Source organism: Drosophila virilis, unplaced genomic scaffold, assembly GCF_030788295.1.
Source record: "Drosophila virilis strain 15010-1051.87 unplaced genomic scaffold, Dvir_AGI_RSII-ME tig00001642, whole genome shotgun sequence".
NCBI classification, from domain to species: domain Eukaryota; kingdom Metazoa; phylum Arthropoda; class Insecta; order Diptera; family Drosophilidae; genus Drosophila; species Drosophila virilis.
The window spans coordinates 272,486-289,036 of NW_027212851.1; the positions used below are offsets into that span (position 1 = coordinate 272,486).

A 16,551-nucleotide genomic window follows, 5' to 3' on the forward strand; every position below is an offset into this window, starting at 1 on the left:
CGCGACAACCAGGTTCACTTTTTTTGTTTTTTTCACTTGATCCAGAGTTCACTTATCACATTCACTTTACTGTTGCGTTTTGCCAGCGCGATCGGTTGGGCGGCAATAGATGAGGACGGGGGCTGCTACACTCTCACGACCAAGTTTAAACAGCAATCGACGCAAATCGATATCGAAGTCCTGTTTTTCAGCAATTTGGGATTTTAGATCCACCAAAATTGGCATGTTTACAATATAATAGTGTATTTATATTAAATATCATTCATTATATACCTATCGCCATCTTCCCGCTACTACCTGATAACTATATATCAAGTAAATAACCCAACTTTCATTGCTCAACAATTAAAGCTTCAATTTTAATGCAATTTACCTTTTGAGAATACTCAAATAAGCTATGGCATATTAAGATATACTGCAGAAATTTTCAGGAAGATCAGTAAAGAAACACTTGTTTGCGGCACCAGCGCAAATTCGAAGAATATCTGTATGCATGTACACACACATTTATACGCGCCTGCTTCGTATTTATCAACAGCATTATAATTGCATTTGTATTGTTTATTTATTTATTTATTTATTAATGGTCGACAAAACGAGTGTCTTCTTCTGTATTCAAAAGATTGTACAATAGAATTATATGCCAAAAGCCTAGTTTAAGGATACAATTTTCTAAACAGCATCACCGACCGGTGGAGGTGTTTTATTTGCCAGTCCGGCCAGCTGTTCCCCTTTTCACAGCTAATATTGTCAGTGACGCTATTAGAGCCTACATCTAAGCAGAAGGTTGTAAGTGGGAAAAAAGTGATCTCAAGTAAAATTAAAAATAATCTTAATTTGCTATATTAATAAAGAAAATACAATAAATAGAAAAAAAGAAAGTAAGAAGATTGTTAATAAAGTAAAGCAATGTAAGTTAGATAAAGAGTGTTAGGTAGATAGGACAAAGAGAAAGGTTATGGGAAATCACCGACCCGGTGGGGAAAATTTTTCAGCCTGTCCGGCAAGCTATGCCCCTGCTCATAGCTGGGAATGGTCAGCGACTTCCCGAAGGTATCCTGAAAGCAACGATTTTATCAGGGGTAGAGACAGTTCGGTAGAGAAAACGTGATTCAAACTATTATAATTTTTACATAGCACGCGAAAAGGATTGTGCATAGCGTAGTCTGTTGTGCACGTAGATAGGAATAAGGGGCGATAATTTATGGTTGGTACAGCCGGAACAGAGAATTGAATAGTGTCCCAAATTAAACTTCGTAAGGCAAAAAGCAGAAATTGCTTCTGAACAGATTCAATATGATCCTGGCTGTTGTTATACTGTGGAGACCAGATGCAAGAGCAGTATTCAAGGATAGGGCGAACAAGAGAGATGTACAGAAGTTTTGTTATAAAAGGATCGTTAAACTCTTTAGACCATCGTTTAATGAATCCAAGTACACCTTTTGCCTCATTATCAATGGTATCTATGTGAAGATTGAAACAGAGTTTAGAATCAAAAATAACGCCTAGATCATTAACTGATAGTATACGTTGCAAAGGGATATTGTCGATTGTATAACTGACAAAATAAGGTGTAGTACGATTAAATGTCATAAACATACACCTTGAACAATTTAGATGCAATTGATTGGCCGAACACCAAAGTTTCACAGCGTTCAAATTGTCTTGTAGACGAGAATGATGTAGGGGATTAGTGTATGATAGAAAAGGTTGACATCGTCCGCATACATGAGTACACGGGCATGTGATATAACAGAGGGAAGATCATTTATAAAAAGAGTAAAGAGTAAATGTCCAAGATGACTTCCTTGAGGAACACCAGAAGTAACGTGAACCAGTTTAGAGGTAGTCAGCCTCAGTATTACGCTTTGGGTCCTACCCTTTAAATAAGAATTGATCCAAAGCAAAAGAGACGGAGGACAACCTATTCGGTCAAGTTTAAAAAGTAAAATGTCATGGTGCATAGAGTCAAACGCCTTACTGAAGTCAGTGTAAATGACATGAGTTTGCATTTTCGAAAGGAAAGCATCATTTACCAAGGAAGTAAACTCAAGCAGATTGGTCGTCGTTGACCGATTCTTTACGAGTCCATGTTGAACAGGGGAAACAACTGATTTGCAGAAATGCTGCAAATTCGAAGTGATTATTTTTTCTAATAATTTAGGAAAAGCGGACAGATTTGCAAAGCCCCTGTAATTTTGTATATCAGACTTCCTACCTTTCTTGTGAAGAGGAATGATATAAGATTCTTTCCAAAGAGATGGAAAGACAGAAGTTTCAAGGGATAGATTAAAAAGCTTTAGCAATGGATAAAAAAGGGAAGAACTACACTCCTTGAGTAGACAACTAGAAATATTGTCCGGCCCAGGAGAGTAAGAAGATTTTAAAGAGTTTACGGCTGATAGGAGAGAGGATTGTGAAATAATGGGGGGAGGTATAGAACTAGCGGAAGAAATAGTATAAGGGTAAGAATTAGTATTAGGACAGACTGAAGAGTAAGTTGATTGAAAAAAATTAGCAAAGAGGTTAGCAGAATCAGTTTCATTGCTAGCTTTATCCATCCCAAGAGAAAAAGAAGATGGCAAACTTGAAGATTTACGCTTCAAATTTACAAAATTATAAAACTGTCTCGGATTTCGGGCAAATTGCCTTTTAGAAGGAGCTAGATAATTCTCATAGCATTGAGAATTAAGAGGAAAGAAGTTCGACTTGGCTATTTAATTTTTAGCCAAGTCTGTACACGAACCAGACTTTTTAAACTTTTTAAAATATTTGGATTTTACATTTTTTAGATGTGATAATCTGGGAGTAAACCAGGGTGGTTTTGAAAAAGTAGTCGAAGGAATTGACTTAGGAATACACACATCTAAGAGGGAGTTTAGGGTGATATACAAAAAACTAATGTTTGTATTCATATCAACTGAGTCATATAAGAAAGACCAATCGGTTGAATAAATAAGCTGATTCAGCAAAGAATAATTTCCTTTGCGAAATCAACATCAACTTATTGGCTGATGAGCACGAAATGAAAGGATTACAATTTAGCATTGCAATCTCTAAAGTTGGATGATAGACATCCTCAGGAAGAGAAGAAGGGAACCTAGACACATTAGAAATAAGGTAGTATTTAACAAATACAAGGTCAAGTGTTCTATTCATATGATTAGAAATGGAATTGATTTGAAAAAACGAAAGATCAAGCATGCAGTCTATAAAATCGTGCTGTGCTGAGGGCACTAGATAATTTTCAGCAGTGAATAATGACCAAGAGATGTTCGGTTAATTAAAATCACTTAACAGCATTAATAGGTCATTATCACGCACGTGTGAAGAAACTTCTTTAATACGAGTAATATGATTCATATAAACTTGAATATCAGAAGAAGGTGGGACATAAGAGAATGTTAAATAGATATTCCGTGTAGGAAAAGACACCTTAACTGAGACAATCTCAGCTTCAGTAGGCATACTAAAATAGAATAGCCCAATTAACACCCCACCACCTCGAGTCGGCCGATCATTTCTAAACAAAATAAAGTTATTCGATAAAACCTCAAAATCAGATATGGTTGAGTTTAACCATGTTTCTGAAAATGCTATTATATCCGAATCGAAGGATGTGCTGGTCATGAAAAGATTTTTAAGCTTTGAAATGAGACCTCTGACATTCTGATAATGAATAAAGATTTGGTCAGAAGATGAAGCTAGTTTTTTGAGGCAGAAATGGTACCCTGTATTGAAGGGACTGGAAAAGTGACAGGCTGGTTACGCTCTTTAGGCTTGAACTCGTGAACAATCATGTGTGGAGGCCAAAATTTGGGATCAGAAATGATTGGGAATATATCATGTGAAACATTTATTTTGAATGATGATATTTCACGAGGGGTGGAGAAATTAAATTTGTTTATTGACACGCTAGCAAAAGATTTGCTAGCAATATAGGCTGCGAATGACTCAGAAGTGGTGTCCGACCAAAGTCGAGACACAAAAACTTGCCTACGAGGGGCAACTACAGTTAAAGAAGGCGCTAATGGGGCTGTAGGTAATACAGGAGTTGGAGCTAACGAGGCACAGTGATTGTTTTTAACAATCTGGGCAAGATTGCGCGCAGGTCTACCTTTGCGGCCAGGAGCTGACGGGGCTAAGACAGTACAGGGGTTGAAACAGGGGTAATTGGACAGTCGCTCGGAGAAGGCGATAAAGACAACATTGGAGATATATCCAAGTTGCTAGGAAGGGACAAGAAAGTTGTAGGTGTCTGAACAGACGTAGGGGGCAATTGCAAAAGTTGAGGCTCCAACCGGCGATTGGTTGGGGACTCAAATTTATATTTGCCAAGCAACTCGAAACTCGAGTCAAAATTATTCGAGAGCTGTTTAGCCACATTATTTAATTTTAAGAATTGATTTCTCACAGAATTATATATTCTGGAGAAATCAATTTGCTTGTCGATGCATTCTGGGCACGACCAACGCAAGCCACCGCAGCCTTTCTTGGCAATAGCAGCGATCTTTTCGCAATCACGCCCAGTGAGACCTGCACATTTAGCATGAATCATATTCTCACACAGCCAGCAATTAACAAATTGCGGCAGTGCAGAATCATCAGCCTGCTTGAACGTGCACGGTTTCTTACAGCACGACATAATTATTAAATGAGTATGCAAGTTGCGAGAGCGCAGAGCAAAACGAAAACGGTGCACAAGATAGACCATGTAAACACTCAAAAACCACTTATTCGTACACAAACAAATTGTTTGGAGCGAAAAGCAATAGAAAAAATTTGCGAGAGCGCGATGCACAAGCAGATAGTATGCAGCGAAATCACGCACAAACAAGTGTATGCACAGGGGAGCACCAAAGCAAAATAATCAAAACAGGCAATAACAACAACACGGAACTGACGCCGCGTTTTATATAATGCAATAATTAACAGACTTACGCTGCACAACAGATAATACTTTGCACAGTTTATAAAAGCTTTTTAAATAAAGCACCGAAAAATGAAAAATTTTGAAATAAAAAGCAGGATTAAAGCGCAAAAATATATAAAAATCTTGGAGCACAAGTAAAACACGTCAATCACTCTCTCTTGTTTTCTAAGTTATTATTTTAATTGGTTTTTTCTCACTAATAATTGATTTATAGTGTGGTTGTTGCGTGGAAGCGGTGGCAAGTGGTACAGTTAGTTGCGAACTCGAGCCCTGTCAAGGGAACTTATTTATTTTTTTATACCCTGAACTCATTGAAAATGGATAAAAGGGTATATTGTATTTGTGCAAAATGTAAATGTACGTAACAGGCAGAAGGAAGCTTTTCCGCTTAGTATATGCGCAGATCAAATTTCTATCCGAAAATCGATAACTTCCTGTTTCCCAGTAATCGATACAAATCGATATCGAAATCCTGTTTTTTCAGCAAATTGGGTAATTAGATCCACCAAAATTGACATGTTTACAATAGAATAGTATATTACTATTAAGTATCATTCATTATATACCTTACTTCTTATTGAGAATACACAAATATTCTATGGTTCATTAAGGTATACTGTAGAAATTTTCAGGAAGACCGGTTAAGAAATACGTGTTTGCGGCACCAGCGCAAATTCGAAGAATATGTGTATGCACGTACACACACATTTATGCGCGCCTGCTTCGTATTTATCAACAGCGTTATAATTGCGATTGTATTGTTTACTGAGTTATTGTGTTAATTGGTTTTTTCTCACTAATAATTGATTTATTGTGTGATTGTTGAGTGGAGGCGGTGGCAAGTGTTGCGGTTAGTTGCGAACTCGAACCATGCAAAGGGAACTTATTTTTTTATACCCTGAACCCATTGAAAATGGATGAAAGGGTATATTGTATTTGTGCAAACTGTAAATGTATGTAAAAGGTAGAAGGAAGCTTTTCCGACCCCATAAAGTATTTATATTCTTGATCAGCATCAATAGCCGAGTTAATCTTGTGAGGCGGCTAATGAGACCAGCCACCCCACAGTTTTCACAGCAAGGAGCCGTCATCCCTTTGGCCAAATTACGGCAAGGAGCTGGCGGGACAACGTATTAATTTTCTTTAGTTATAAGTATTAATTATATTAGGTTAAGATCTTAGTGAAATAAGCGGCAAGGAGCCATCAGTAATATAAGCAGTTCGATTAGTAGCAAAGAGGCAAGGAGCCGCGAATATTATAATTGATTTAAATAGTGAGTTTGAATTTAACCGCCGGCCGCCGCTGCAACCGTGCGTTGTCGATCGGTTGCTCAACACCGTCTTTGAGAGCGCAACTTCAATTCGGCAGTGAAGAGCGAAAGCTCCGAGGCGAAGTTGCGAAAGCTCGCGGCGAAGTTGAGCAGCCGAAGCGAGCCCATGGCTTGCCGGCGAGCGTGCCGGCACTTGTGATTGAACGTTAAGGGTGAATAGAAGTGCTGCGCGAGATAAACGAAATCATAGATGGTATAGTGGAGCGCTAGGGCTCCAGAAAACAGTGCGGCAGGGCTTAGATTAGGATTTACGATAAGGTCGGAATGCATAATAGTGAATAAAGTGCCAACGTTGTAATTATCTAGAAAGTATTGGATTATTCCCTGTTTCCTGGTAACCCGGCTTACCTTAACCTCGGAACTGACCGGTGTTCGACCTAACCTCGAACGAGGGGCATGCGATACGAGATTGTGGCTCCGGGGTGGGCATTGCCGGTTGGTGTTTAGGTAGTGGAGTTGGCGCGAGGCCACGGCCCGCTAGTGTGGTTGGAGCGAGGCCACGGCCCGCTAGCATAGATGGTACGAGGCCACGGCCCGATGGTGTAGGTGTGTAGAGGTAGATCTGGGTTTGGTTTGGTCAGGATACTCACACCCCCCCCCCCCCCCCCCCCCACCCCTTTAAGCCCTCTCTTCCAGCGAAATTATAAATAACTTGGAACTCGCTAGACCTGGTAAGACTGGTAATTATACCCCGGCCAGAAGCTTTCTGTGGACATAGTGGACCTTTTCGACGGCATCAACGGGTGGGACACTAGCCTGGACTCAGTGCTGTAGGAGGAACCCGACACCGAGGTCGACACGGTCGCCCGCAGTGCCAACGTGAGGATCACACCGAAGGGCCACCCCAAGAAACCCGACACCGAGGTCGAGGCGATCGCCCACAGTGCTGACGTTGGGGTAAAACCGGAGGGCCCCGTCGAGGAACCCGTGCCCGATTCCACCCCCTCAGGCTGGAAGGTGTTTCCTCTTGGAACACCGTTGTCGTCGGGCGTGGTGGACCTTATCGTCAGAGAGGCGCGAATCCACCGCTTCCGGTGCCGACGTACTCTGTTCCATGTGTCCGACAGGGAAAGCGAGTACAGCGTTACGCTGAACGCGAAAGGCGACGTTACCGTCACCTGTCCGAAGTGAGTAAGAGAATACACAAATATGCTATGGTATATTAATATAGACTGTAGAAATTTTCTGGAAGATCGGATAAAAAACACGTGTTTGCGGGACCAGCGCAAATTCGAAGAATATCTGTATGCACGTACACACACATTTATGCGCGCCTGCTTCGTATTTATCAACAGCATTATAATTGCGATTGTATTGTTCTGAGTTATGTTAATTGGTTTTCGCACTAATAATTGATTAATAGTGTGGTTGTTGAGTGGAGGCGGTGGCAAGTGGTACGGTTAGTTGCGAACTCGAACCCAGCCAAAGGAGTTTAATTTTTTTTATACCCTGAACCCATTGAAAATGGATAAAAGGGTATATTGTATTTGTGCAAAATGTAAATGTGTAACAGGTAGAAGGAAGCTTTTCCGCCCCAACAAAGTATTTATATTCTTGATCAGCATCAATAGCCGAGTTAATCTAGACATGTCCGTTTGTATGTCCGTCCGTCCGTCCGTATGTATGAATGCAAGATCTGAATAATTGTAACATCTAGAGACCTGAAATAAATAAATTAGCTGTAGGTCCGCTTAGTATATGCGCAGATCGAGCTTCTTTCCGATATTCGATAACTTGCTCCGTTTCCAAGCAAACGATTCAAATCGCTATCGAAATCCTGTTTTTAGCAAATTGGGTAATTATATCCACCAAAATTGACATGTTTACAAGTATTATATTTATTTTAACTATCATTCATTATATACCTATCGCCACCTTCCCACTACTACCTGATACCCATACATTAAGTTAATAGCCCTGTTGGCACCGAGAGTTGTGCCGGGGCGCGTATTCGGCAGGGACTTTTAGCGTGAAACAAACAACACGATTCAATTCGATTCGTAAGAGACGGTACGATATAATATAATTCGAACGCTGAAATCAATATTATTCTTTCATTATTTAACAACCTATATTTTACATGATTATGAGACTTACATTTGTGCTCCGCACGCGCTTCTGTTTTTTTTCACTTCTGCTCAGCTGCAAGCACAAAACGAAAAAGAACCTCGACAAGAATGCAGCTTGTGCAGCTGCGTGCGATCGACTTATCATGTAAAAACTAATTCTAACGGTGCGCTTCCAGTGTAAGCAGCGAGGGCTGCTTACAGAAAAAATGCGAGACCCAGTAGGACTTAGTCAACAGCTATTTTCACTTCGCCCCGTAACATTACCCACCCCGTAATTCACGAACGTCCGTGCAGTGTGTTACCAACTTTAATGTCAAGCTTAGCTAGCGTGACGGCGGGGCGAGTAATAATTCCATCGGTGGTTCGCACCACGGCACTTCGGACCTGGCCATCCTTTGAACGGTGCACGTCTACGACCACTCCTCTTGTCCAACAGTTTCGCTTGGCACTGTCGTCCACTATTGTGACGATTTCGTCGACCGATATTGGTTCGAGTGGCGGTTGAAACCACTTAGTACGTCTGGTGAGTGTAGGCAGATACTCGCGCAGCCATCTCTTCCAAAATTGCTCAGCCAATTGACTGGCGACTCGGAAGCCTCGTGCCAAGCTAGCTCCGCCTTGCTCCCGCAATCCGCTTAAATGACCTATAAGAAAATGATTTGGAGTCAGGGCTTCGGACTCAGATGTCTTCAAGGGAACATAAGTGAGTGGCCTTGAGTTGAGCACGCTTTCTAAGTCAGACAGTGCTGCTCGTAGCACCTCCTCTCGTAACCCAGAGGGCGGCAGAATTTCCGACAGTATTGACTTTGTAGAGCGCACCATTCGTTCCCACGATCCTCCCATGTGGGGTGATCCTGGCGGGATGAAGGTAAGCTCGAGTTCTGGGTACTGTCGCTCGATCAGAGCCGGCGATATACGTTCAATTTCATCTTTTAATACTCTGCTAGCGCCTCTGAAATTTGTGCCATTGTCCGACAGCCTGTGGCGGGGGCAGCCGCGTCTGGCCACGAACGACTTCAGAACGCATAAGTATGAGTGAGTTGCGACCGATGTAGCTATATCTAGGTGAACGGCTCGTACCGTGAGGCATGTGAACAGCAGGCCCCAGCGCTTCTCACGACGCCGTCCAACGTCAATGTCGTAGGGGCCGAAGTAATCCACTCCACTATATGTGAACGGTGGAGTATAGGGCGTTTTACGCAGACTTCGACTCCTTCTATATTGTCTATCCGTCCTTTAATACGTAGAATGCCCGAGTCATCCACATAAGGGGAGCACTTAAACAGCAAGCTTTTGCGATCGGTTAAGCGGCGCCCCGACCTTAAGCAGGTGATCTCACTATAAAACTCCTCTTCTTGACAAATCCGGATAAAAATCACATCCGCTTCTTTTAAGGAGCAGCGTCTTCTGCAGATCCAGTCCTCCGTCCAATCTGACCTTCTTAGTAATATTCCGTAGGAAATCCAGTACGCATAGCTGTACGGCTCTCAATTTTTCTAGCTTGCTGAAACGCTGCAGATCCGGCAGAATATATCTCCAGGACGACGTGTGATTGGGTTGTTCTTCAGCATGGTACAACATGTTTAATGCAGGTCCTATATCCGATTGTGGCCACTGCGATTCTTCTAGATACAAAAATGGTGGTCCATTGAACCACCTGGTTGAGCCATGAATTTCAGACGTTTTAGTCCATTTCGTACCATCGTCTGCCACGTTTTGAGCCGATGGTACCCATCGCCAGCTATCCACATCTGATTCTTCTAAAATCTCTCCTATCCGAAGCGCTATGAATTGCTGGAACTTTCGAGCATCGGAACGGATCCAGTAGAGCACATCCTTTGAATCTGTCCAGAATGTTCGTGTTTGTATGCGTACCGACATTTCCTTTTGGATACATTTGGCCAGTCTCAGACATAAGACCGCGGCCATCAGTTCCATTCGAGGTATGGACACGGGCTTTAGGGGTGCTACTCTCGTTTTCGAGGCGACCAAACTGTAATGTACTTGGCCATCAAGTTCAGCCCGCAAAAATACAGCTGCGGCGTAAGCATTCATACTGGCGTCGACGAATGTATGTATCTGCACAGCCTAGGCTCGGCTCACCCACTTCATGCACCGTGGAATGCGGACGGCAATTAAATTTGAAAATAGATCAAGCCAGTGTTGCCAATCGGCTTCGTCTTCGTTGGTAAGGTCGTCATCCCATCCGATATTGGATCGCCATATGTTCTGAAGAATGATCTTAGCGCGTATATTAAAGAATCCTAGCAGCCCGAGCGGGTCGAAAATATACATGATCACACTCAGAACACGTCTTTTAGTTGGGCGCTCCTTAGATGCCTTCGCGAGCAAGTTCGGCGTTACCACAAACGTCAACAGATCTTGTCCAGGTAGCCACCACAGGCCTAAGACCTTCTCTTGCGCTTCATCCTGAGCGCTGATACGCTTGTTCAACCCCTCACAGTCGTCTTCCAGCGCCTGTATAACTTGCTTCGAATTTGATGTCCAGCGGCGCATCTCGAAGCCGCCACTAGCATGAATCCTTTTTACAGTCTCAGCTAACTGTATCATTTCAGCTCCAGTATCCCCCGACTGCAGCCAGTCGTCGACAAATGTGTTTTCGCAAATCGCCTTTACGGCATCCGGATGCTCCGCTACAAACCGCTCGGCATTGCGATTCTTAACGTAATTTGCTAGAGCTGGCGAGCAGGATGCTCCAAACGTCATGACTTGCATAACGTATGATTCGGGGAAGCGTGACGAATCTCCATCACGCCAGAGAAACTTCTGTGCCGGTTGGTCTTCTAGGCGCACCTTGACTTGATGAAACATTTCCCTTATGTCGCCGGATACTGCGATAGGACGGTCTCGGAAGCGTATTAGTACCCCCATCAAAGATGCTAGTGTATCTGGACCTTTCAACAAACAATCGTTCAGCGACATGCCACTAACTTTGGCAGCCGCATCCCAAAGCAGGCGCGTCTTTTTCTTCTTCGGATTGGTGACTGTAAAGATAGGAAGAAACCATGAAGTAGTGTTAGCTACTAACTCACTATCCTTCAACCGGCGGATATACCCCTTCTGTTTGTAATCGTGCATCGTGTTCATCATGAACTGTTTCAGTGGTGGGTGTTATGACATCTTTGCCTCTAAACATTTCAGGCGCTTAACAGCCATCTTATAAGAGTCTGGCAGGTGCATGCGATCGAATCTCCATAACAGGCCGGTCTGCCAGCGATAGGTTGTTGTTGCCTCCATCATCTGCATCGAGCGTTCGTCCTCTTTGGATCTCAGCGGATGTGAGGAAACGCTCACACCTAGTGACTCAATTGAAAAATAGTTCTTCAGAGCTTCATCCATCCCACGCGCCGCACTGCACTGACAAATATATAGCAGCCGAGGCGTGGTGCTGTCTCCCACAATGGGGCGCCCATATACGGCCCATCCTAGTCTGCTTCGCGCTGCTATGACGTCGTCGTTTTCACCTTCTCGTATCTCCAAGGGTGCAGTTATTTTGATATTGTCTAAACCAATGATAAGCTGAGCCTTGTCGTTGTTATACGGCAGAATAGGAAGCGTTGATAAGTGCTTCCGAGACTTGAGCAACGGTGGCCCGATACTTTGCTCTGGTAAGTCCAAGCTCGCTATTGTTCGCACGTTTTTTAAGGCATACTGTATTGCGTTATGTTCTGGAGCTGAAATGCTCATTCTTGGTTATATCCCCAGTCCATTTAAGACACAGCTGGGTCGCAGGACCATCTAATTCCAGCTCGTCTGCAAGCGCTCTTTCTATTAACGTACACTCAGCTCCTTCATCCACGAATGCATATGCGCGCACGCTTGATTTACTATAGAGCGTGATTGGAACATATCGAAACAGTGTCTTACTTGCGGAGCTGCCGTGAAACATAACGGCAAACTCACTTGCCTTAATCCGGTGGTTGCTACCTTGGCCCGTGTGCTCGACTTTACTACCACTCATGGTAGGCGTATGCAGCACATGGTGCGTTGACTCGCAACCATCTACATGACACTTCTTCTTTGATTTACACTTCATCTTTGTTGTACACGATGACGTAGAAAGCAGCAAAAACAGAGCCTCTTTTCCTTAACAAGTTCCCAGCGCTGATTTGTACCCATTGATCTGAAGTCGTCGCAATCTGATAGATTGTTTGCTGAGAACCCTCAGGGCTATCTACCGTATTGTGCACAAAAATTCGCTCTCTAGTGGTTTTCGTGGAGCTCTTCTTTTCGTTACCAGCCAGTGGTGTCTCGTAGGGCGTGACCATAGTCGCGCACATTGCCACATTGAACAGCCAGTTATCAAAGGTGGCCAAACTGCTACCTTCATTCCACATTCGATGCCGGCCCCAATCCAATTTCATATTGCTGGGCATCTTAGCAAGAAGCTCGTTCAGCAGCGCGGGATCGTAAAGATATTCGTGCATACCAATGGCCGCTATCGTTGCGCAGTAGTTTTGGACAGCTAGGGCCAGTCGGATAACGGTGTTCAAGTTGACCGACTTTATTGCTGGTTCCTCTCGGAGCTTTTGCTGCAGAGCAGCATGTACTATTTCAGAGCGGCCATACAACATTCGCAATGTGCCTATAGCATACGGCACAGTAGCTGGGATCATAAGTTTTCCGCGCACCGCATCCAGGGCTTGCCCTCTGATGCACTTCTGAAGCCTGATGAGATTTTCCTCGTTGCTGAATCTACATCTCTCTGTGGATTGCTCATAATTGCTGATAAAGATCAACCATTCCTCTGGTTTGCCTGTAAAAATTGGTAAATCTTTGCTGATGACATGTCGCGCGCTGATTTGCGCAGGTGGCAGTGATCCATTCCACGACGTCGCATTATTAAAATGCACATTGTCAAATTGCTGCCGTGGCACGTGCTCAATCGATCTATTAAGCGCTCCCACACCTGTGTGGCCCATGTACGCGGCAGTACTGGGCTCCGTAGCCTGGTTAAACACCGCCGTATTTGCTTGATATGGCAAACTGGGGTGTACACTCCAATTAGCCGCAACCTGTTTCTGCTTGTAGTCACGTTCTGGTATTCCAAAGGGTCGAAAAGAGCTCCCACTTTCTCAGTTCTTTGCTGCATTGGTGTTGAACTTTCCCTTGGACCAGTAGCAGCGGACGACGTAGACGGACAGCCGCTATAAGTTTCTATGATTGCTGCCCCGCTACCTTTTCCTACGCCGGTGACTTTATCTTGTACTCCAGCAGGAACAGGCGATCCGTTAGCCTGTCCCGTTGACCATGCCGTTACAAGCGTTGCAGTTCCACAGGGTTGAATATTACTTGTCCTTCTCGCACTTGCATCTTGTTCATCACCGTCAGCCATCTCGCCACACCAATACTATGAAATCCGCTTTGCGGTTATGGCTGCTAGGTGTGAGACTAGCTCTTGTACCACGTGTCTCTCTATAGGCAGCTAAGGTTGTGACTTTGCAAGTCGCTTGCTTCGCAGAAATCTCCGCCGTAGCAGAGAATCCCGCGGACACTCTCTGCTGTAGAGAATATTTCAGAATAAGACTCGTGCCGGGGCGCGTATTCGGCAGGGAATTCTAGCGTCGAAAGAAATAACTCGATTCAATTCGATTCGTACGAGGCGGTACGATATAATATAATTCGAACGCTGAAATCTTTATTATTCTTTCATTATTTAACAACCTATATTTTACATAATTATGAGACTTACATTCGTGCTCCGCACGCGCTTCTGTTCTCCTTCACTTCTGTTCAGCTGCAAGCACAAAACGAAAATGAACCTCGACAAAAATGCTAATAACTAATTCTAACGGTGCGCTTCCAGTGTAAGCAGCGAGGGCTGCTTACAGAAAATATGCAAGACCCAGTAGGACTTAGTCAACAGCTATTTTCACTTCGCCCCGTAACAAACCCAACTCCCATTGATCACCAATTAAAGCTACAATTTTAATGCAATTTACTTTTTGAGAATACACAAATGCTATGGTATATTATGATATACTGTAGAAATTTTCAGGAAGACATTAAGAAACACGTGTTTGCGGCACCAGCCCAAATTCGAAGAATATCTGTATGCACGTACACAAACATTTATACGCGCCTGCTTCGTGTTTATCAACAGCATTATAATTGCGATTGTATTGTTCTGAGTTATTATGTTATTGGTTTTTTCGCACTAATACTCGATTATTAGTGTGGTTGTTGAGAGGAGGCGATGGCCAGTGTATGAACGCAAGATCTAAGTAACTATAAGAGCTAGAGATGTGAAATTATAGGTGTAGATCCGCTAGTACATGCGCAGATCGAGTTTGTTTCCGATAATCGATAACTTCCTCCGTTGCCAAGCAATCAATACAAATCGATATCGAAATCCGAATTTTCAGCAAATTGAATAAACAATAAGAGCTAGATCCACCACAATTGACATGTTTACAATAGAATACTATATTTATATCCAGTATCATTCATTTACCTATCGGGACCTTCCCGCTACTACTTTATGGCTTTAAATTAAATTAATAATCCAACCTTCTTTGCTCACCAATTAAAACTACAATTTTAATGCAATTTACTTTTAAAGAATACACAGGTATTTTATGGTATATTGAGGAATACTGTAGAAAATATAATGAAGATCGATTAAGAAACACGTGTTTGCGGCACCAGTGCAAATTCGAATAATATCTGTATGCATGTACTCACACAATTTATGCGCGTCTGCTTCGTATTTATTAACAGAATTAAAATTGCGATTGTATTGTTGTTCGTATTACTATGTTAATTGTTTTGTTTCTCACTAATACTCGATTATTAGTTTGGTTGTTGAGTGGAGTCGGTGGCAAGTGGTTCAGTTAGTTGCGAGCTCGAACCCTGCCAAGGGAACTTACTTTTTTTATACTCTGAGCCCATTGAAAATGGATTAAATAGGTATATTGTATTTGTGCAAAATGTAAATGCATGTAAAAGGTAGAAGGCAGCTTTTCCGACCCCATAAAGTATATATATTCTTGATATGCATAAACAGCCGAGTCAATCTTGCCATGTCTGTCTGTCTGTCCGTCTTTTCGTCCGTCCGTTTGTATGAACGCAAGATCTTAGTAACTATAAAGGCTAGAGACGTGAAATTTAAGCTGTAGGTCCTCTTAGTTCATGCTCAGATCGAGTTTCTTTCCGATAATCGATAACCTCCACTGTTTCCAATCAATTGATACAAATCGATAACGAAATCTTCTTTTTTGAGGAAATTTTGTAAATAATAAGAGCTAGATCCACCAAAATCGACATGTTTACAATAGAATAGTATATTTATGTCCAGTATCATTCATATACCTATCGCGACCTGCCCGCTACTACCCATTGATCTGAAGTCGTCGCAATCTGATAGACGGTGGTTACCGGCGCACTTCTTACATGAAACCCTCTCCTGTTCCTGTTGTGAACGTTGTTGCTGAGAACCCTCAGGGCTATCTACCGTATTGTGCACAAAAATTCGCTCTCTAGTACCCCCATCAAAGATGCTAGTGTATCTGGACCTTTCAACAAACAATCGTTCAGCGACATGCCACTAACTTTGGCAGCCGCATCCCAAAGCAGGCGCGTCTTTTTCTTCTTCGGATTGGTGACTGTAAAGATAGGAAGAAACCATGAAGTAGTGTTAGCTACTAACTCACTATCCTTCAACCGGCGGATATACCCCTTCTGTTTGTAATCGTGCATCGTGTTCATCATGAACTGTTTCAGTGGTGGGTGTTATGACATCTTTGCCTCTAAACATTTCAGGCGCTTAACAGCCATCTTATAAGAGTCTGGCAGGTGCATGCGATCGAATCTCCATAACAGGCCGGTCTGCCAGCGATAGGTTGTTGTTGCCTCCATCATCTGCATCGAGCGTTCGTCCTCTTTGGATCTCAGCGGATGTGAGGAAACGCTCACACCTAGTGACTCAATTGAAAAATAGTTCTTCAGAGCTTCATCCATCCCACGCGCCGCACTGCACTGACAAATATATAGCAGCCGAGGCGTGGTGCTGTCTCCCACAATGGGGCGCCCATATACGGCCCATCCTAGTCTGCTTCGCGCTGCTATGACGTCGTCGTTTTCACCTTCTCGTATCTCCAAGGGTGCAGTTATTTTGATATTGTCTAAACCAATGATAAGCTGAGCCTTGTCGTTGTTATACGGCAGAATAGGAAGCGTTGATAAGTGCTTCCGAGAC

At 43.1% G+C, this 16,551-nt stretch overlaps 1 protein-coding gene across 1 annotated transcript; it reads right to left on the reverse strand.

Moving 5' to 3' along the window:
* Positions 1-6,926: 6,926 nt before the first annotated feature.
* LOC138911586 (uncharacterized) lies at positions 6,927-13,689 on the reverse strand. Its single transcript, XM_070210971.1, has 8 exons — positions 13,533-13,689; positions 12,470-13,392; positions 12,222-12,390; positions 11,489-11,977; positions 10,441-11,338; positions 9,673-10,326; positions 8,640-9,498; positions 6,927-7,382 (listed from the first exon to the last, which is right to left on the reverse strand). Exons 1-8 carry the CDS (start codon positions 13,687-13,689, stop codon positions 6,927-6,929), a joined length of 4,605 nt encoding a protein of 1,534 aa, XP_070067072.1.
* Between the last annotated feature and the right edge of the window lie 2,862 nt (positions 13,690-16,551).

What these genes read in the sequence shown, in the direction of transcription:
- LOC138911586 (XM_070210971.1), bottom strand. Translation starts at nt 13,689, where the DNA reads ATGGCTGACGGTGATGAACAAGATGCAAGTGCGAGAAGGACAAGTAAT. An exon ending in CGCATTCCACGGTGCATGAA is followed by an intron (nt 10,327 to 10,440) that starts GTGGGTGAGCCG and finishes AGTACATTACAG; the next exon opens with TTTGGTCGCCTCGAAAACGA. An exon ending in TAGCTAAGCTTGACATTAAA is followed by an intron (nt 7,383 to 8,639) that starts GTTGGTAACACA and finishes CACTTCGGACAG; the next exon opens with GTGACGGTAACGTCGCCTTT.